Source organism: Coffea arabica, chromosome 4c (genome assembly GCF_036785885.1).
Source record: "Coffea arabica cultivar ET-39 chromosome 4c, Coffea Arabica ET-39 HiFi, whole genome shotgun sequence".
Classification (NCBI taxonomy): domain Eukaryota; kingdom Viridiplantae; phylum Streptophyta; class Magnoliopsida; order Gentianales; family Rubiaceae; genus Coffea; species Coffea arabica.
The window spans coordinates 8,946,417-8,966,128 of record NC_092316.1 but is presented as its reverse complement, the minus strand read 5'-3'; the positions used below and the strand labels follow the sequence as shown (position 1 = coordinate 8,966,128).

General features: G+C 35.8%; 3 protein-coding genes across 28 annotated transcripts; 1 reads left to right on the top strand and 2 right to left on the bottom strand.

Moving 5' to 3' along the window:
* Nucleotides 1-1,494: 1,494 nt before the first annotated feature.
* Nucleotides 1,495-4,434, bottom strand: LOC140005234 (malate synthase, glyoxysomal-like). Its single transcript, XM_072045910.1, has 4 exons — nucleotides 3,925-4,434; nucleotides 3,333-3,658; nucleotides 2,532-2,862; nucleotides 1,495-2,307 (listed from the first exon to the last, which is right to left on the bottom strand). The coding sequence occupies exons 1-4, from the start codon at nucleotides 4,315-4,317 to the stop codon at nucleotides 1,651-1,653; spliced, it is 1,707 nt and encodes a 568-aa protein (XP_071902011.1). The 5' UTR covers nucleotides 4,318-4,434; the 3' UTR covers nucleotides 1,495-1,650.
* A 2,883-nt stretch (nucleotides 4,435-7,317) lies between these two features.
* LOC113739958 (uncharacterized) lies at nucleotides 7,318-13,495 on the bottom strand. 2 transcript variants are annotated; one of them, XM_027267402.2, is made up of 4 exons: nucleotides 12,621-13,495; nucleotides 9,625-10,056; nucleotides 8,920-9,223; nucleotides 7,318-7,792 (listed from the first exon to the last, which is right to left on the bottom strand). In XM_027267402.2, the coding sequence occupies exons 1-4, from the start codon at nucleotides 13,059-13,061 to the stop codon at nucleotides 7,650-7,652; spliced, it is 1,320 nt and encodes a 439-aa protein (XP_027123203.1). In that variant the 5' UTR covers nucleotides 13,062-13,495; the 3' UTR covers nucleotides 7,318-7,649. The 2 variants fall into 2 exon arrangements, with proteins under 2 accessions (XP_027123203.1, XP_027123204.1); XM_027267403.2 differs by having other exon boundaries at nucleotides 9,868-10,056.
* LOC140005233 (uncharacterized) lies at nucleotides 13,466-18,584 on the top strand. Of its 25 annotated transcripts, none has more exons than XR_011812986.1 (9): nucleotides 13,688-13,914; nucleotides 14,008-14,046; nucleotides 14,565-14,612; nucleotides 16,384-16,457; nucleotides 16,555-16,636; nucleotides 16,768-16,825; nucleotides 17,309-17,353; nucleotides 17,450-17,489; nucleotides 18,309-18,584. XR_011812986.1 is itself a non-coding variant. In XM_072045909.1 (7 exons), exons 1-5 carry the CDS (start codon nucleotides 13,831-13,833, stop codon nucleotides 16,820-16,822), a joined length of 300 nt encoding a protein of 99 aa, XP_071902010.1. In that variant the 5' UTR covers nucleotides 13,500-13,830; the 3' UTR covers nucleotides 16,823-16,825; nucleotides 17,450-17,489; nucleotides 18,309-18,584. The 25 variants fall into 25 exon arrangements, 1 of the variants encoding a protein (XP_071902010.1); XR_011812989.1 differs by having other exon boundaries at nucleotides 16,555-16,681; XR_011812994.1 differs by lacking the exon at nucleotides 16,555-16,636 and having other exon boundaries at nucleotides 13,500-13,914.
* Nucleotides 18,585-19,712: the final 1,128 nt, after the last annotated feature.

Below are 19,712 nucleotides of genomic sequence, written 5' to 3'. Positions count from 1 at the left end.
ATTGAATGGGCGGAGCCATGATGTGACTGAGGGGGCTGGCCACCAAATGGCCCTCCTCAATTGACTGGGAAATTCATAGTTAGTTGGAGGAAGTAAAAATTTAAAATTCAGGAAAAATCTCTTGTTCAGCTGCAAAGATTATCAAGCCAAACAAAGAAAGTTTTAAATATTTTTTTTTTCAACGGCATCAAACTTAAGTTGCCAGATCAGAAGTTTGAATGTTTTTAGAGAAAATCACGTTTGAATGTTTATAGTTAAAGCTGTAAATTAGTCGAATTGGATCAAAATATGACCTAATCTTATCGAGTCACAATTTTACTAAACTCGAGTTCGACTTCAAATTTGAGTCAAATCAAACTCGAGTTCAAGTTTAAAAAATATAAAATAAATTATTTTATTTTTAAAAAATAAATAAAATAGTAATATTTTCTTGATAAATAATACACACACACACACATATATATATATATTTATATACAAACAAACGGCTCAAATTTGAGCTCGACTTGATCAATTCAAATTCGATTCGAGTTCAATGTTAACTGAGATCAAGTCGAGTTTTGACCGAATCGACTCACTCGGGGGAGCGCTTGCGAGATTCGTTTGCAGCCCTGTTCATAGCAACGATAAAATTCCAGCAACATTCCACTCCATCGTCAATAGCTCTTGCTCCAGCATTGCAGTTTTAAAGGAAACCATCGACATCAAAATTTCAGTTTGATGCTGCCACTTTGTCTTACATATGGATGCATATGAATACACACACCATCAACTAGACATGCTATCATTTGGAGTTATGCAATCATTAACCACTACAAAAACTTCTCAATGATCTCTGACTTCACTCGTGCTTGCTTTCCGGTGCCCATTCAAGACGAAACGCTTGTTACTCAAAACTGAAGCATTTATCTATATAAAAATTCTTTCTTCCTTTCATGAAGCTTCAGAATTCCAATTGCAGAACTTTCATCATATGGCAAAGTGACTATATTGGCATTTACCCATCTTGAATCCCAGCTATGTACAAGTCTCAAGTACTACAAATACAGACTATTTGATTATTAATAAAGAACCTGTTTGGGAAGAAAAAGATTAATTGCAGAAAAAGATTAATTGGTGATTTCGGATTTCCTTTGCCTGCCAGGTGTTCTGCACGAAACGTGATATTTCTGGTTCCAGCCATGTCGAGAGCATTCAACTATGATATCCTCGAATGCGTCAATTAGCTTCTACAATATTAGTTAGGCTTCGATAATGACCAATCACAGAAGTTCTAGCTACAAAAGAAACTAATTCAGTTGTCCACATGGACATATCATTCAACCCCAGTTGTCGGGGTATGTTTCGACAGGAGATACTTGGAAAAATAACATGAATTACACTTCAGCAATTTTTGTGGTATGATATATTTGAGACAAAAGGATGGCCGAGAATGTTAAAAGCTAATTGAAAAATGTGCTTATAATGCAAACTAAATAGTGTTTGGAGATTAAATCCACACCCAAACAGACTCAAATTTATTATATTGCAGATAATATGAACTCAAAAGTAGCAGCAGAACACTTTCCAATCGAAACATAAGAAACAAGGAAATTTTTAGACAATACAACATGATATTCCAGGTATTAGGGGAACGAAGGAAGGAACCATTTAGAGCCTGGAAGATCCATCAGGATGATGCATGACAATGTGGCTGTAGGCATTTAGAGTCAGAAAGTCATCCAATGCTGGAGCTGTGCATTGCTGTGTGAATATCCTGCAAGCCTCTTTGTACTTGCCTGTCTTGAATTTATCTTTTCCAACTTCTCTCTCGATCCTAGCCATTTCTTCCTCGACAACCCTCCCAAAGAGGTCCACGGTCACCTTCACACCTAGGCCGTCACCATCCAATTCAACTCCATACTTCAACCATTGCCAGTTCTGGACTCTGCTTATCTCAGCGGTTGCAGCATCCTCCATAAGATTGTAAAGAGGGACTGAGCCAGTTCCAGTTAGCCATGCAGCCAAATACTGGATGCCAACTCGGGTATTGAGACGAAGGCCTTCCATGGTTCGAACTCCTCTTGGTATCTGTAAGAGGTCTTCCTCAGTTATGACAGCAGCATCTCCTCGCTTCATAGTTTCAATTTGGTTTGGAGAATTGCCCATGTAGTTGGTAAAAACTTCCATACATGTGGGGATCAGCCCTGGGTGTGCGGCCCAAGTACCATCATGCCCTGCCTTCACCTCTCTCAGTTTGTCCTTCCTTACTAGCTCCAATGCTGCTTCATTTGCCGCTGGGTCATCTCTAATTGGAATTTGAGCTGCCTGTTCAAAATATATGAATTTTATGAGGTAGTATAATGTAACTGTTTCAATTATTAAGACAGAAAAGAAAGGCAGGCTTCTGCTACATATTACAATTTCTAACTTCTATTCCAAGCTCTCACGTTTCAGAACTCAATAGTCTTAATTTAGAACACGTTCCATAGTTTTTTTTCTTTTAATTCAAATTTGTTTATTGCACCTATTCCAAGAATGCTGTCACTTACCATTCCTCCCATGGCATGCACACTGCGCCTGTGACAGGTCCTGATCAGTAGATCACAGTAACTTTTCATGAAGTGCTGAGCCATTCCTACTAGGACCCTATCTGGCAGCAGTCTATCGGGATGAGCCTGGAAGGTCTTGACATAGCTGAATATATAATCCCATCTTCCACAGTTCAAGCCAACAGAGTGATCTCTCAGTTCATACAGGATTTCATCCATTTGAAAGACAGCGGGAAGTGTCTCAATTAGAACAGTAGCTCTAATGCTTCCTCTTTGAATACCAGCCATTTTCTCTGCCTTCTCAAATACATTGTTCCATATCCTAGCTTCTCTGTTGGCAAATTAACTACTTGTAAGAGTTGGACATACTCGCTGATATTAGATGCATGCTTTACAAATGCATCCTTTAAAAGTTGACAAGTTGATTCAAGATCAAGACACTTGCAACAAAAAAACATTAAACCACTAATTTGGCATGGGGTATGAAGCTTTCACAGCCATAACAACGCAAGCTATTAATGTCAACAATTGGAGAACCTCAAAAAAAAAAAAAAAAAAGGACTGAATATGATTATTATGGCGGACAACAAAATATGGAGAAGCAAATACTCTATTTAATCTTAAAGCTCAAAATATCTGAAGCATTGCATTGCCAGTAATATTGAAGCTATTGGCAGAGCAGTGAAATAAGCATGACCATGGAACTGTCCAAGAAGACGTAAAATCTCAATTTTTTAAGTCCTACTCCTAACATCAATACTCAAATGCTGAAGAAAGCATAGAGAAAGAAGACACAAGTACCTTGAATGCTCCATCTTTGGGAGATAAAGGAAAGGACCACATCCTTCACCCTGGTTCTGCCTAAATGCAGCATAATTGTGGAAAAAATAGAGGCCGAAGTCAACTAGGCAACCAGTGGCAGGTTCACCATCAATTAATATATGATCCTCGGGTAAGTGCCAACCTCTTGGGCGGACAAAAAGCTTAGCAGTGTGCTCATTGAGCTTGTAAGCTCTATTTCTAGCTTGGTCATGAAAGCTTATAGTTCCATTAACAGCATCTTTCAAGTTCACTTGTCCGCTCATAAGATTCTCCCAACTTGGTGACAATGCATCCTCAAAATCAGCCTGAGGATTTGAAGATAGTTGAATTAATCAAGGATGGATTGATAACTGAGATTGATAAATGCGTAAGTCTGATTTTACAACTATAGTCCAATCAATTCTAATTTGCACACTTTCATTCTTCTAGAATACAGAGACCATATTAACGTCAAAAGATAAGTACTACGGCCAAAAGCTGAGTTTCCGAATTTTGAACAAATAATTTCAGTGTCCATCATTACGCAATGTCAGAGATATGAAAATCCGAAGTTCGAAATTTCTAAACTTACCATGAAAACCTTGGCCCCAGAGTTGAGTGCATTGATGATCATTTTCCTCTCAACTGGCCCTGTTATCTCAACCCTCCTATCAGCAACAGCTGGGGGCACTGGTGCACAAGCCCACTCAGCATCCCTCACAGACTTGGTAGCTGGATCAAATCCTGGCACTGCCCCGTTGTTATACCTCATCTTTGCCTCTTTCCTGCACTCCATGGCATACTTAATATGGTTCCTAAACTCCCTTTGCAAATCAGCAACAAATTGCAAAGCATCCCTGGTAAGAATTCTGGCAAACTCAGGATCATATCTACCCCGAATGTCCACACCCTCTGGTACATCATAGCCCATTCCAGTTTTTCTTCCGGCGGAAATAGAGTGGCTGAAAGTCCCAAATCCCAGCATTTTTCTCTCACAGACCTTTCCTCAAACCCCTCGAGTACAATTAGTTTTAAAGAGTGAACAACTGTAGCAGAATTCAAGAAACGGCACGTCACCTTTAAATAATGGTGGTTGACGAATTGGGTTGCGGGGAAGCAAAGGATAGCTACAAGGGGTGTCATCTTCATGGCCAAATACAGGAGAATTCATGGAATTATGCGCGTCAGCTGATGATAAAGCCATAAAGGATGATTCAGCAGGCAGTGTTCTTGATAAATTCAAGGATATGGGATATAAGTTTTAATGCTTGTGCCTACTTTGGAAGGCGTGCTTTGGCGGATTACTGGGGTCAATCATGGGCAGCAAATTTGGAGCTTTGATGTCATCCATGTCTGCAATACTTATCTGCAAATGCCAAATAGTCTGCAATACTTATCTGCAATAGCTCTCTCTTTATTCTCAGGGAGTATTTTATGCGTGCCATTACAGTGGCTTTCCCCATTATCCTTGACCCGTTTGTTAATTTGTGTAAAAGTTATTAATTGTGGAACTTAGTCACTAATCACTTGCATTATGCGACAAACAACATATCTTTTTTTTTTTTAATGAAGGACAAACAACATATCTTCAATAACATAGCACTAGACCTCGCAATTATATCCAAAATCCAACAACTCACCAAACTCATCCACTAATTTGAGAGGTTGAGTTGGGTAAGTTGGGTATTGGGTCAATTTTGGATTGGATAATAAAAATCCACATATATTTTGGACGGTTTTGGTATTTGTGTTGTGCACCCATTACTCAGCTTAAGTTAAAAAAACAAATAAACAAATTATAAGGGATGGGATATGAGGTACAGAAATATTTCATTGTTCATGAAACAGCATGAGACATGAGTCAAAACAGGGCCTCCATGTATGGATACTTAACAAAATTATATGAGCTATTTAGATATAATACTTACTTGCATGCGTCGACGTTTTATTATTTTCCTATATTCAGAGCATTTCACTCCTTTTACTTCCATAATATTTTTCGCTACTTCTTCTTTTGTCATGCAATTAAATATAAGCCCATTTGAATTGTTATTTTTTGAAAATTTTATAAAAAAATATACTGTAGCAATTTAATATATATAATAACAAAATAATTAAAAAATGCGTTCAATAAAACATAAAAAAAATTTTGGGAAAAAATAACAATCAGAAAAAATTTGTAGACACCATATCATATGTGTGTCTTTCCCACTTCTTGTTGTACTAGTACGCCATTCCCATTCTCAGTTCTGATAGACTAGAGCAGAGTTGGACATTAAAGAAATCTTAATTGATCAAGGCAACTACCCTTGCTTTCGTAACACGATTCCTTCTTCATTTTACTGCAAAATACACGCTACGCTAAATCCATTTCTGACACCACTAACCCACGCCAACACCCCCCATCTCCTCCCATATCATACATGTGTATTTTAGAGTGTTTATATGTGTAAAAGTAAAATATTTCAAAAGAACTTAAAAAGTGAGTGTGCGTTTATATCTGTGAGTGTTTTAGTGTGTGAAAATATCTCTATTTATGCGAAAATGTGTTTGTGTGCGAAATTTTTTTTTTTTTTTTTGTATGTAAAAATATATTTGAGAGAGTTTATGTATCAAAATCTATTAATTAATATATTGGGTCATATTTAGGTCATGGATTTGAGATGACCAAATATGACCCAATCCAAAATTAACCCAATCTAAAGTTAGGCAGGCTGGATGTAACCCATTTAAATGAAAATCCAATATTAATTGGCCAATTGCCAGGTATACATAGTACACATATTCAAGATACCACAAGCATTATTTTCTTAAATGAGTGAATTACAAATAACAAGAATATTTGTCTGTTACACGTTTGGTGTATTTTCTGTCATTAAAGTAGGTTTATTATAATGAGATTATGTTTTTTTATTGAAAAAATAACAAGAATGATACAATGAGATAATATGTATCAATTGATTTTCATGTTTGTCTATTGCAATGAGATTAAAGCAAGTTTATTACAATGAGATTATGGTTTTTTTATTGAAAAAAATAACAAGAATGATACTCAAGGGTTTAGGTAAAACTCGTCCTATTATTATATGCTAAACCAAAAACTGAACAAGTTGATATCCATAAGTTAATATTTAAGCATGTATGACGCACTAATCGTCAAATTTACACACGATAAGCAGACAAATTGGAGAACTACATCAACCAACATTTTAGAGCTAAGGCATATTTAATTAATATATCTACGATGTCAATTTAACTGGACCTAATAAAAGGATTGAATAGAATGATCAGATACGAGAAATTACAAGTACAAGACTTTGAATTCAACACGTTCCACTTAAAAAACATTAACTGAACTTATTCGGAGATTAATGTGGAAGCAAAACTTGCATTAAAGATCCTTTTTTTTTTTTGTACAAAACAAAAAAGTCTTCTGTGGAAAACCTAATATACAGAAAAACCCCCGTGATTTCAAAACGTACGACATGACAATTCATACTTTAAACTAAATTTTAAAGGTGATAGAATCCGTTAAACTTAACTGAAATAACTTATTGGAATCTAAAAAAAAAATTTTATACCTAATTTTTATATCTCAATTCTCTCTATCTAGAGAATAAAACAAATGATTTTTTTGAGCTGTCTTTGCTTAATTATATCAAGGCATTTTGATCATTTCTTCCATTTCCGTTAAGTTTAACGAATTCTATCAATTTTACAATTTAGTTCAAAGTATGAGGTGTCGTGTAGTACATTTTAAAACTATGAAAAGCTTTTCTGTATATTATGTTTACCACGGGAGACTTTTTTGTTTTTTACCCTTTTTTTTTTTTCTTCAAATACTTGCATTAAAGGTCTAATGGCAGTCAAAAGATGTGACGACAGAAATGTCGATGACTGAACTTGCTCTTGCCGGAATAAATGTTGAAATTGTACCCAATATAATTGAACCTAGAAATATTAACAAGAAATGAACAAAAGGGGCTTGTCAAAGCATAAATGCCATTCTTTGAATCAGGGAACAGAAGAGTTTGATACATGACTGAAAATTGGCATATCAGACAAAAAGTTAGTAATACACTTCAACAATTTAGCCGAGTTTCAACCAAAACAATCACCGTGTCTGATTACACCAAGGTTCTTCATCAATATAATGATCCAAAGCTCAAGCAGGACCAAATTCTCAGGTACAATAAAGATAAGTCTCCTTCTTAGAGAAAAGTTCACCCCTGTTAATGTGATCTTGATCAGATGCCCCAACTATGAAAAAAAATTTGGGGGCCGAGTTCTCATCGATGATTTTTCGAGGCATTTGCATCATCTGGTGGTAATGGTGATGGTCTTACCCAGTACAAAGAAGGCGAGCGAGAGCTCGATGAAGAAAATTGTGTTGCAGAGATGCCGATCGATTATCCAACCAAAAATGGTAAACCCACCAGCACTAGACTGCACATATGATACTGCAAAAAAGCATATAGTTGAAAGGAATCAGCGGGAAATACAATTCAGAAGCAAAGGAAAGGTCTTTTAAAACCTTATTGGAGATCCTAAGGTAACAGGGATTTAAGAAGCCAAGGACAAAATTGGACCAACTTATTAGGCTCCATAATAAGAGCCAGATATGGATTTCAAAAGCAATCCTAAAACGAGTCCCTTACATACCTAGCACATCACAGTGGAATCTTAAACTGCATTTTCGCCGATGCTAAGAAACAAAATGTAGTATCCGGGACTGCGTAAACTATATATGCAAAATGTAGTAACAAAAAAACACAAACCGTATATTCATAATCCTCCATTGTTCTCAGCTAAGGCGTCTCCAGGACATGCAACTGGCATTTGTTAGTGTGGTTCAATAGACATTCTACAAGACTCATACTAGCCCATTTTCGCAAAGTGATTAAGATGCTTTGCGACGAAAAAACTAGAAATGCAAAACATTTTTAGGGTTCCTACAGATTGTAAGGAGCCAAAACTGAAACCGATGTCCCACTGGATCTGCATGAAAGAGGAACATTACTGTGTAGAAATTCCTGTGCAAGACCAAGTTTATTAAACCTCAAAATCACAAGGAAAATAGACTAGAAACTCAAAAATCTTATTCAAAACATAACATTGACATTCATAACAAATAAAAAAAATGTCAAGGAATGATAATTGACTTTCGATTCAACACCAGCTGTGTTTGGCAGCTCATTAGGCCACATTAAGAATGAGTTTGTGAATGAATGCATTCCCAACATAACAGCCAAGATAAAGAAGTTCAAGCATTATAATAATAGTAATGAAAGATGACTAAACCAAACTTAGATGATGTGAAGGAATGCAGCCAACAGAGAACATGGTTCCAGAATGCATATACCAGTTTGACAGCGTTAGTGACGAGTTAACATGATAAATGATACACAAGAGCTTCCAGTTCTTTTACTTATTAACATGAGTAAGCCTATCAACGAGGCTAAATATTCAGAAAGCAATATCCAACTCAAGCCGTTCTAGAGTATTAATAATCTGCTAGGGACTATGCAGAATAAAATCCTTCACCAAAAAATTAGAAAAATTAAGCATCATTGACATATTTACATACCAAAGGCTTGTCTTTTGTGATATGATGTCATCTGAGTAAGTGGTAGTCGAGGAGGCAAAGACACAAAATCACTGGACTCCAAATCACTTTCTGAATAGTTAACAGACAATGCACCCATGGGATTGGGAACTTCCAAGTTTCCACCGTTGGTTGAAATGCCAGATGCACAAGCATCATTAGAACTAAATGTAACCAGCATATGCCATCTACTAGCAACTGCTCCAAGAGCTTGAGCTCTATGTGACATCTTTGCAGCTGCAGTTAGACAAAGCACTATTCCAACAAGCTGAACAATGGATAATACCTACAGTCATAAAAGAGCAACAATTATGAGTCCAAACCACTTCCTAATTCATGAAAAAGATCAATATAACGGAATGCACAAAAAAAAAAGTTGGTCATCAGGAAAATCAAGCAACCATTGCTTTGAGATGTCACCTCAACAGTTTTGGGATTTCATATGTAGCAAAAGGACATCATCCAGTGATATGTCGTTAACCTTTCCATTTATTTTAGAATATGTAGAAATCATCCACGTAATAAAAGTTGGAAAAAAATGCCTTTGAGCACTCAATTATTATCAAGTTGACAAAGACTATTCCTCAAGTAAACGAGTTTCCATATATATAATCCTCAAATGTGCACACAAACCTAAAAACTGAAACCATGTCCATAGCATAAGATAATCTAGCTACAATGGCTTACTGCAAAATCACCACCATTGATGAAGTTGATTATTCCTTTGTTTCCCGTTGTCTGCAATAGAGCTACAAATTGACTGGCTGTGACAACCAAGAATTCCATAAGAAGAAAAACACGAAACCTGTGACTTATTTTAGATAAGTTGTATTTAAGACGCACGTGCTCTTCAATGTAAACTGAAAGATCCAGATCCCTTTCTAAAAGCTTTCCATAATTCTCGAAGTGTATCACTTGGAAATTCCCTACCAAATTGAACAGTGACGTCCCCAGCAGAAAGAGTATAGTTGAGTAAGTCCAAGAAACAAGTGAAGCAACCAGAATCACAACAGGCCACCACCAAAGTTTATCACGCAGATATACGGCACGAGTGACCTCACGAGCAGTCTTTAAGACAAAGCAAATGATGACCCATGTGAACACTGAACGGTAAAAGGCCTGGGCAATCACCACCAAAAGTAAAAGTTAGTTCAAAAGTTTGCAGTTCAATTCAGAAGGTCAACCAAAAAATTGCAGCGAACAACGAGATCTAATAAGAAAAGTCCACAAAAGCAGGTTAGCAAACTAGTATCCTGGAAGCAAGAGAATACTTCTTCATACACATAAATTTATGTAGAATTGGCCTAGTACGCACAAGATATCAATGTTTTACTTTCACAAGTTCATAGTTTCTCCTGTTTACAATAAAATTTGTAGATCAGAAGTAAAGCTTTGTATGCATAAGTTATCAAGTTTGGAGGGTGGAAAGATCTTCCCATCCACTTCCTTTTGCTATGTAGGTAGTAAATATCATTTTTTATTTCTTTTATTTCATTCTCTTACTCTGACACTATACCTTAAGCAGAAAATGAACATCAGCTATGAACATGATGGCAGGTGCTGAAGCAAAGTCATGTACGTTAACCCATTTGACTCTCTTTAATTTCTAAAATAGATGTCTGCAATGAATAAAATGCTTCTATTTCCTAAACACAGACCCCTGCGATGAACGATGTCCATTAATTACACTGTTCTAGAAATACAAGCAACATTAAACCCTGAAAAAAAATTACCATCTATACCAACTGGAGTACAGTTTCATTTGACAGTTTTACCAAGTTAAATCAGATAACTGCTTTTCTTAACCATCAACTGCATAGATTTTAACACCACTGGTCAAAATTCTAAATTCTTTTCCAACAAGAGAATTAGTAAAAGAATGCTTCACAACAAGGACATGGTCCATTACTGAATCTTCATAGAAGATGAAGGGCTAAACCAAGTAGGCCACAATCTTTAGCAAAGCTGCAGACAGACCTCTGCTCTCGAGTTTTAAAGGAAAAAAGATAAATATATTCCTGCATTAGTTGGTGCATCAATTTCAACTACAGTGACAACCCCCATTACATGTACTGCTTATAAGTGTGTTTTTGATACTAGCCAAAAGAACTATCTTCATGTGAACATCATATGAAGGTAAACTCGATGCAGTATCAAGAAGGGTAATTTACCATCATTAAGACAAATCACCAGATCCATATATTGTTTCCAAACTTAACATTTAATAACTAAGTTTAGTGGGACAAGAAATCTTCAAAAATAGCCGTGTTTGACCATGGATATAACAAAGCCTTCTTTTTTTTTTTTTGCATTGACTGATAATTTCAAGACTGCATTTACTCAACCTAGGACAAAGAAATCTCATAAGTTTCTCAGCAGTCACTTTCATAACAGAAAAACTCAAAGACGTGTTTGTGGGACACCACAAACTTACAATGAGAGTTCTTTTCACCCACATAAGTTAAGTCACTTGAAGGTGGAATTTTAGCGATGTTTAATCAGTTTTGGCTAGTTAGACACATGTATCCTAAAGTATTACTAAGTTTTAATCAACCTATGTTTTCTTCATTTCTGCTCGCTTATCAAGAGCTGTTGTCCATATATTTGTAACTGAACTGGATTACACTGTAAAATTGCAAAAGCGGTAAGTATGCCACTCTTATAATTTCCTTTGGAATTTGTAGGTTTCTATGGCCATGAGAACTCTTGGGACTGCTGGTGTACAAATAGCTTGGTAGGCTACATCACATTGTTCTACCCCACAAGCCCACCAGGCCACCGCACACCCAGCACAAAGAACGGATAAATTTATCATACTAAATGGAGAAAAAAGGTACTTTATGCGTACCTCGTAGGACCATTTTGCAACTCAAAACTGACATTGGACAGATTGATAGAGAAATAACTTATAAAAAAGTCAAAGGAAGCAAATAAAGGACATTAGCATAATTGCTTCAGGTCTATATGTTCAACAACACAATGATCCACTATAGTCCAGTAATTAAGGGCCTTAATTGCAATCTCTAAAAAAGGGATGGATTTCAAGTCCCCATCCCTCTCTGTGCTTCTTCCACACCTCCCCCTCCCCCAACCCACTACTAGAACAATTAGAAAACAATTAAGTAATACACCGAAAGGAAAGAAATAAAAGATTAACCTATATATCAGGAATATTGGAATTTTGTTAATTCCTTTTTCTTAGAAAAAACTGTCAAAGAAAGTATCATAACAAGAATTACACAAATAATGAGAATTAAAATAGAAACAATTTAGTGCTGCTATATCTAAAACCTCCTCAAATAAGACCTGTTCATAAATTTGGAACCTAATTACTCAGCTAAGACTAACTCTACAACAAAAGCCAAAACCCCCATAAATATAACCCAAAATTTTTTTCCTAAAAAAAAAGTACTGATCAGGAAAATTTTAGGAAACGAGATTTATGATGTATCCATTAAAAAGAAAAGGTAAAGTTAAAGTACAAACACAAAAGAAAAAGGCATGTGGCTCAGTAGTTAAAGTTCTGTCTTCCTCGTCCGCTTCCCTATCAACACTTATGCCTTTCTACCCACTAAACTACGATATAAACTAAAGAATAAATTCTTAAGGAACCCAGCAATCTTAGATTAGAAATGAAGAATAATGGAAAAAAAAAAAAGAAAAAAAGTACAAAAGAAGCATACTTTGATTTTTTGGATGCACTGCTGTCTAAACTGGGCCGTGTTTCCATGGCATCGATCAACAAAGAGGAGGTTTCTGACACCATGTTTTCTCAGATTATGGGAAATACAGAGCAGAGAAATGGCAGCCACCACAGCTTGAGAGGTGAAAATTTCAAGCTCAAAAGTTCTGATCTGATAATGCTCACAGTTTGAGCAATAAGCATAGTAAATAGACCAAAGGGGAAGCAAAATAGCAAATATAGCAAAAGCCAGCCAAGACAAAATTGAACCAAAAGGAGAGTCTTGGCAGAACCCAAAAACTCTGAGGAAAGTTTCCAGCTTGGCTAAGTGCTTGTCTAGAACTGTATCCTTTAGATCATCTGATGATGATAGCAATGGGTTCTCTGCCATCAATGGGATCTGGATTGAAGTATTGGAATTGGCCAACGGGTTCTCTGCCATTATTGATCAGCAGACTCTTGGGTTTTTACTTTAAAAGAGATGTAAATTCAAGAAAGGAGAGAATTTTTTGGAGTTTTTCTTGGGATGGGTTCTTTCAACCATTTTTTTTTCCAGTTGGGTTTTATTGGGTTGATAGAGAATGACGTTTAGATAGCTTGGCGTAGGAAAAATGGTCCCGATTGGAGACTTTGGAGGGGAAATGTTTGGTGATTTTTGGGTGCGTAGTACTGAGGATTGTAGGAGTTCAAGTACTACTACTACATAAGCAAGTTGGAATGGCAAAATCAACCCGAAGAAAGAAGCAATGGCTAGAAAAGGACTGTTTGGACTTTTGATTGAAGGCAAGGCTTTAAAGCTGTGGATCCAATCGGACAAAAACTGAAGATGGGGAGACGGGAGGAACCAGCGAGGAACTTTGCATTTTCCTCATTAACCATATAGATAAAGAGGGAACCGCCCCCTGCCACCTAGGATGGTCGTCCGCCCATGTGGCAACTGGAGATTGGCTGGAGGTGATATGGCACTTGGTTGTCCTCCCTCTTGTATTTGTTTGAGGGCTTTTCTTCTTCTTCCCCCGATAAACCAAACGACGTCGTCTGTTCCTTCTTCTGTTTTTGTGTCTTTCAAAACGTAGCAGACGTCGGTGTGGTCGTCCTCGGGTGTGTCGCCGGGTGATTGGTTGGCTGCTGATGACATGAATCTTGTCAGACGTTGGTGGTGCCCGGTTGCTTCTTTGTTTGGTCACAAACAGTAGAGTTGTTATTTGGTAATGGGTCGTTGGGCTAGGAGATTAGTTAATATTATGGTTGTAGCCCTTTGGCCTTCACCTATTTACGTCCTTCTATCTATACAGGTTCGTTGTTTTAACAAGGGTGTGTTGGTAATGTGGCTTAGGCGTCAACTTTGGTCATCCACTAACGTGTTCTCTTTCTTTTGTTGGGGGAAGAAACCCAGTGGACAGATTGACCTGTTATCAGAGTTTCTGGTGAGATTTGACTCTCGCATTGGGCTCGATGCTTCAGAAGAACTTTCTTTCCTCTCTCTCTCCGTCAATCGCCTCTCTCAATCATCATCTCTTTCTTTTTCTTTCTTCAGAAAGCCCTCATCTTCTCTTCATTTTTATGTTTTCTTTACCTTTATCTTCTAAGCTAATCTAACCCAGAAGAATGATAAAGAAAAAAAATGGTTCCATATTTTGCTTGGAGGTTTGTTGGCTTGAAAAAAATAAGAATCGGTTTTTTTTCTCTTTCATTTTTTCATCATCGTCCCTCTTTTCCTTATCTTTCTCTTCAATTATCCCCTCATCTCTCTCATCTTCTTCGTCATTTTTTTTTTCTTTCCGATTTTGATTGAGCACAACAACAACAACGAGGATGGTTGGGATTTTTTTTGGGTTTCTAATCTCTTCTTCTTTCTCTCTCTAGCCTTTTGGATCTTTTTTTGTGTGGGGGTTTAGCAGTCAAATTTTTAAATATTAATTTGTATATATCTTTGATGTTGCAGGTGCAAAAAAAATGGAAATGTCTTTTAGCATCCAGCATCCCGATGAGAGTGAGTTTGTGTAACTTTTTTCCCTTTTTTATAAAGTGCGTCTCTTTTGTTTTTCTATTTCCTTCCTAAGTTATTGCCTGATTTTTTAGCAACTGGTAGTGGAATCCTCTGGAATGTATATGTTAAAGAGCTTTCCGGTTAGAGTTTGGGATCCAAAGAAGCCCTTACTGTCAAGATTTTGCATAAATCCTATGGTTAGAATTTTGGAACCCCATCTCGTGTCTTGATGTTTTATATGGGTTATTTGGAGAAGCAAAAGTCAGAGTTTTTTACTTTTCTCTCTTTCTCTTTAGAAAGGAAACCCCTTTTCCCCTTTTCTTGCCTAAGGACTACTTGTAGTTTTTTTTTTTTTTGTGAAAAAGAGATGGGAAAAAATTGTCACTTTCTATTTTCTTGTATTTTTTTGTTAACTAATATGCTCTAAGAGATCTAGGATCTTTCAGAAAAATTTGAAGTGCCGTTTTATGTATTTGTATGAATTGATTTATTGTGTTTTCATTTGTTTATTTGTTATTGTTAGGGTATAAATGAAGAATTAAGAGAAGAATTTGACGGGTTTAGGGTTATCTGTTAAAGCTTCCCAGAAGGGTTCTCTCTCTCTCTCTCTCTCTGTGTGTCCGTTTTTATCTGTTAAATCCACTTTTGATTAATTAAGTTTCAACTATGAATTTTTTTTAGTGCAAATATCCTTATGTTAGTAAAATTTGCTTTAAATTACTGGTAGTTTAAATTGCTTGGAGTATAATTTTTTTGTATTGAAAAATTTTGAAGTAAGTGATCTTACTTGATGGTCAAAGTAGAACCATACGAGGCCCTGCTGGGTTTATTATCAATGGTTTCTTACTACAAGCATATTTTTTTTAAGTGTACAATGTTGAGGACTCTTAAATGATAGGGAAGGTGGGTATATGATTTCTGAGGTATAAAAATTGCTAACGAGTCAGGAAATCCTGAAACAAGGTCTCTGACCCTAGGCTTGAGAAATCTTGTAGGTTTCTGAACCTCCCGGTTTGGCTTGCCTCTCCGTGTTCTGTAATTTTGTTTTTCAGAATTAGTTATTTGTATCATTTTAATTTGTCGGTTTATTCCTAATACCAACTTACTATTCTTGTTCCAGGTTTTTCCTTCTCATTTTACTTGAAATCTATGCTCTTTTTTTTTCACATGTAAATGCATATTTTTCCCTGGCCACTTGGCAAATTGATTCGATAATATTCTTAAATCTTAACTGAATTCTTTCTGCATTTAGAAGCTTGATTTTATTTTCTTAAATTTGTTTTCTAACAACCTTCCATTCTTTGTTTGCTCCTTGCATAATCAAATGCAGTTTATTTTTATATGATATTGTGGATTTCTTAAAATTCTTCTTTTTCCTTTGCTTGCATATAGTTTTGGGATAATCTGTTGTTTATACATTTCCCCTTTCCTTGCTTTGTTTGTCAAACCTGTCATTCTATAATTCTTTAGGGGCCTATTATTGCTTGTAAATGATGGGTTGTCCTGACTACTTGATGTGTATTGTGTATAAATTTGTATTTAATAGTCTGTAAAGATGGCAACTTATGTGCCGTAACCTATTTTTGTTTAGCGGTTTTGTTATTCTGTTTTATTTACTTTAAAATCTCACATGAAAAATGCTTCTTTACTAAAGTGAACAATTCTGATTCATACACAACTTCTAGGATATTTCTGAATTGTTGAGTCTTACATCTGTTAGTAGCTTATATTTCCAAAATGCAAAACTTTTATGTGGTTTTGTTTGTGGATTTAGGTACTTCTTCAAACACTGCATTTGGTAAACCTCTCTTCTGCACTCCTTCGAGAAGTAATAGCTAGTGTTAACAGGTATGCTTTGTTATTCAATCGTTCTTTTTCTTGTGTTTCACTTTGACATCTCAGTGGCTTTTTTTTCTTAAATTAAAAGTGGATTAAAATCTTGAAGGTTTCGCCATACCCAAGGGACAGAGAGTATTATTTTGGATTATAAGTGTTCGAGGCTAGAAATCTTTGTATTCACTTGAGAGGTTGGATGCCTCCCTTCCACTTCATTCGTGACTTCTTGTACTAAGGCATGAATTTGGGTCTCATATCTATTTGCCCAGCTTATATTTCCAGAATGCAACAACTTTTATGTGGTTTTGTTTGTGCGTTTTAGGTCCTTCAAATGCTACATTTGGTGCACTCGTTCAAGAAGTAATAGCTGGTGTTAACAGGTATGGTTTGTTATTCAGTCATTCTTTTTCTTGGGTTCAACACCGAGAAGACTAATCAATTCCCATCTGAAAATTTTTCATAGCTCAATCCTCTCGAACTTGAGCCTTTTGTCTCAAAATTCCCTTCTATTCTTATTTTTCCTTCTTTCTCTCTGAAATCTGCTTGTTTCTCCATTCCTGTTCGATGTATACTTTTTTCCTCTTGATTAAATTTTCAAATGTAATTTTCTATTATCTTTATCTCTATTTCAGAGCTGTTTGAGAAATGGAGTGTGGAAAATTTTGCCTCTTATTAAAGTATTCCCTAAAATTCCAGTGAAGTCATGATTAACAGATTAAGAGGTTGTCAAGGTTTTTTTAAACAGTTCCGTTCAGTAATCATCCTTACTTGAGGTCCAATATTCTATGCTTTCATGCTTTTGCATTGGAACTTATGATTGTGTCCTTAGATAATATCGTTTGACTTCCTTTTCATGTTCTTAGAAAGTTTCATTTTTCCAAGTTGATATTGCCAGCAACTCTTTACAGGTAAGAAATTTAGTGTAAGATGGTGTCAATTGACTGTTTCTATTAAACTGTTTTAGTTATTTGGTAATGACTTTGTCATTTTTCGCCTTTTTGCAGCCAACTATTACACTTTGTGGACAACTTTTTAATGCTTAAAGTGAGTGAAATTCCATCTTTGACCCCTTTTTTTGGGAATTTGTATCAATTTTGTTTGATGAAAGTCTATAACATCATGCTCGCTTTGCTAAGTATGCTATCTACATGACTTATTCAATGATTTGTCAAGATTTGACTTTTGTCATTATAAAGAAAAAGGGAATAAGGAAATAGGTTAGCCTGTGTTGGAGTAATATGAACCTTACTGGAAATAAAAGCCGAATTACATAACCTTATTTAGAGCTGCATGTATTTTGGCTTTTGGGTTGGAGTATGTCATTAGAATATAAAGACATCCTCTCTGAAGAAGCTTCTGCTTCATTTTAACGTTTTAGGATCTTCCTGGCCTATTTGATTGCATGATCATTTTATTTCCATTTTCACCTTATTTTCCATTGGCATTTTGTGTAAATTGCATAGTTGCATGATCAAGTTGTGGACAAGTTTACTTGCGTACCATCTCTAACTCTCTAAGGATCTAACACTGTAGCACATCCAATACTTTCACTTCAGTCAGAACCCGAGTTAGCAAGCAAGATACTTTAGCTTTGCGTGTAAGAATCTTTTCATCTATCAACTTCAACAATTATTGTAGCCAAATAAAATGGAAAAAAATTTCCTGATTGTGAAATGGGTTGAAAAAAACAAGGGTAACAAATTTTGTATTGGACTATGAGTAACCACAAGTGCTGTTGTTTGCTGAATTTGTCCTGTCCTTGGTGGCATCATTCAATTCTTTTGATTTATTTTTAACTTGGTGTTATATAGTAAACTAATTCTGATGGATTATATCTTACTTTCTCGGTGTTATACATGGCAGGTTTCTTTCAGTAGTTTCTTTCCAAAGTTGCTCATTACACTTCTTGGACTTGGACGAGTACGAATGAAAGAAATTTTTGTTTTTGGTTTGCGTTAAAATATGTTTCTATTGGAATCATGAAAGTTAGACTTCATGTTTCGAGATTTTGCAAGACTGATTTTATTGTTTCATCTATTTATTATGAATTCCTTGACTATGAACAAATATCAAAGTTTTCACTGTATGACAAATTGTAATTGTAACTTTTTTTAGTTTAAATCTTTTACAATTGCAACATTATATTTTTTTTTCATAGAAATTTTGTTTAGAGGGCAATAATTAGGCAACATTAAAAATAACTGGGCAAAATTAAAATTTCACACCGCGCACTCGCGCGGTGACCCCTCCTAGTTTTCATGATACGGTTGCGACCTCAGAATCAGGTGTTTTCTGATGGGACCGAGGGAAAAAAAAAGTTTTTAAAAAAAAAACCTTAAGGAGCTCCTAAACTATCGTTATTGTCAAGTTTTGGTCCCTAATCTAAATTTTATCTTCGATTGGCCCTAAATAATTAAAAGTGCAAAGATTAAAAACTTCTGATCATTTTAGACATAAATTGAGTCAAAACTAAAGGGTATTTTTGTTCAACCATAATGGAAGCATTGGGACCAGAATTAAAAACCTGGAGAAGAGGAAATATCAATCAATCTAGCAACGCAAGATAGTTAGATAAAACACGCACCACTACTAGTACTAACCCCACACAAGTAAATGATGGACAAAACGACCACTTTCACTCCTAAACTAACCACTCTTTTCCTCCTCTTCTGCTGGCAACAACTAGTGCTAAACTGCTCAGCCTCTATCATTTTCTTCATCCCGCCTAATCCAACTAAGCAAAAAAATATCAAAATGAGAATAGAAAGAGATCTAGTTTTTGCAATACCACATTACAATGAAAGTAATGCATCTTTTGTGTAGAGTGAGGTTGGCACCGAAATGACATGTGAACCATGGGTAGATTGATGGAATAGGAGTACTATTATGAGAGTTGCAGCACTATATTGTTGGTTTGTCCTACGTTTTTGAACTCTGTAGTGCTAGTATGATGCTTATCATACACAGCTTCTCTTTCCATTTTCTTCCTGTGTTCCCAACTACCAAGTTGGGTTTTAGTCTAGAAGAAAAACTAAGTAGAAAAATAATATCATTTTCTCCTTTCTCGCTTCTCTTATCTTGCGGTTCCAAGAGAAAACCTAAAATTTAAGATAGAAGAAGATGAAACTGGCAAGAGCAAGAGATGATTACGTATGCTTCGATTATGGTTGGACAAAAATACCCTTTGGTTCCAGCTTGACTTATGTTTAAAATGACCATAAATCCTTAAATTATATGTGCTTTTAATTGTTCAGGGGTCAATTGGAT

What these genes read in the sequence shown, in the direction of transcription:
- LOC140005234 (XM_072045910.1), bottom strand. Translation starts at nt 4,317, where the DNA reads ATGCTGGGATTTGGGACTTTCAGCCACTCTATTTCCGCCGGAAGAAAA. An exon ending in CTGGGGCCAAGGTTTTCATG is followed by an intron (nt 3,659 to 3,924) that starts GTAAGTTTAGAA and finishes TCAAATCCTCAG; the next exon opens with GCTGATTTTGAGGATGCATT. An exon ending in TGCATGCCATGGGAGGAATG is followed by an intron (nt 2,308 to 2,531) that starts GTAAGTGACAGC and finishes TATTTTGAACAG; the next exon opens with GCAGCTCAAATTCCAATTAG.
- LOC113739958 (XM_027267402.2), bottom strand. Translation starts at nt 13,061, where the DNA reads ATGGCAGAGAACCCGTTGGCCAATTCCAATACTTCAATCCAGATCCCA. An exon ending in TCAATGGTGGTGATTTTGCA is followed by an intron (nt 9,224 to 9,624) that starts GTAAGCCATTGT and finishes TTATGACTGTAG; the next exon opens with GTATTATCCATTGTTCAGCT. An exon ending in TCACAAAAGACAAGCCTTTG is followed by an intron (nt 7,793 to 8,919) that starts GTATGTAAATAT and finishes GCTTTTTTGCAG; the next exon opens with TATCATATGTGCAGTCTAGT.
- LOC140005233 (XM_072045909.1), top strand. Translation starts at nt 13,831, where the DNA reads ATGGGTCGTTGGGCTAGGAGATTAGTTAATATTATGGTTGTAGCCCTT. An exon ending in ACGTCCTTCTATCTATACAG is followed by an intron (nt 13,915 to 14,007) that starts GTTCGTTGTTTT and finishes TGTTGGGGGAAG; the next exon opens with AAACCCAGTGGACAGATTGA. An exon ending in GTAATAGCTAGTGTTAACAG is followed by an intron (nt 16,458 to 16,767) that starts GTATGCTTTGTT and finishes TGTGCGTTTTAG; the next exon opens with GTCCTTCAAATGCTACATTT.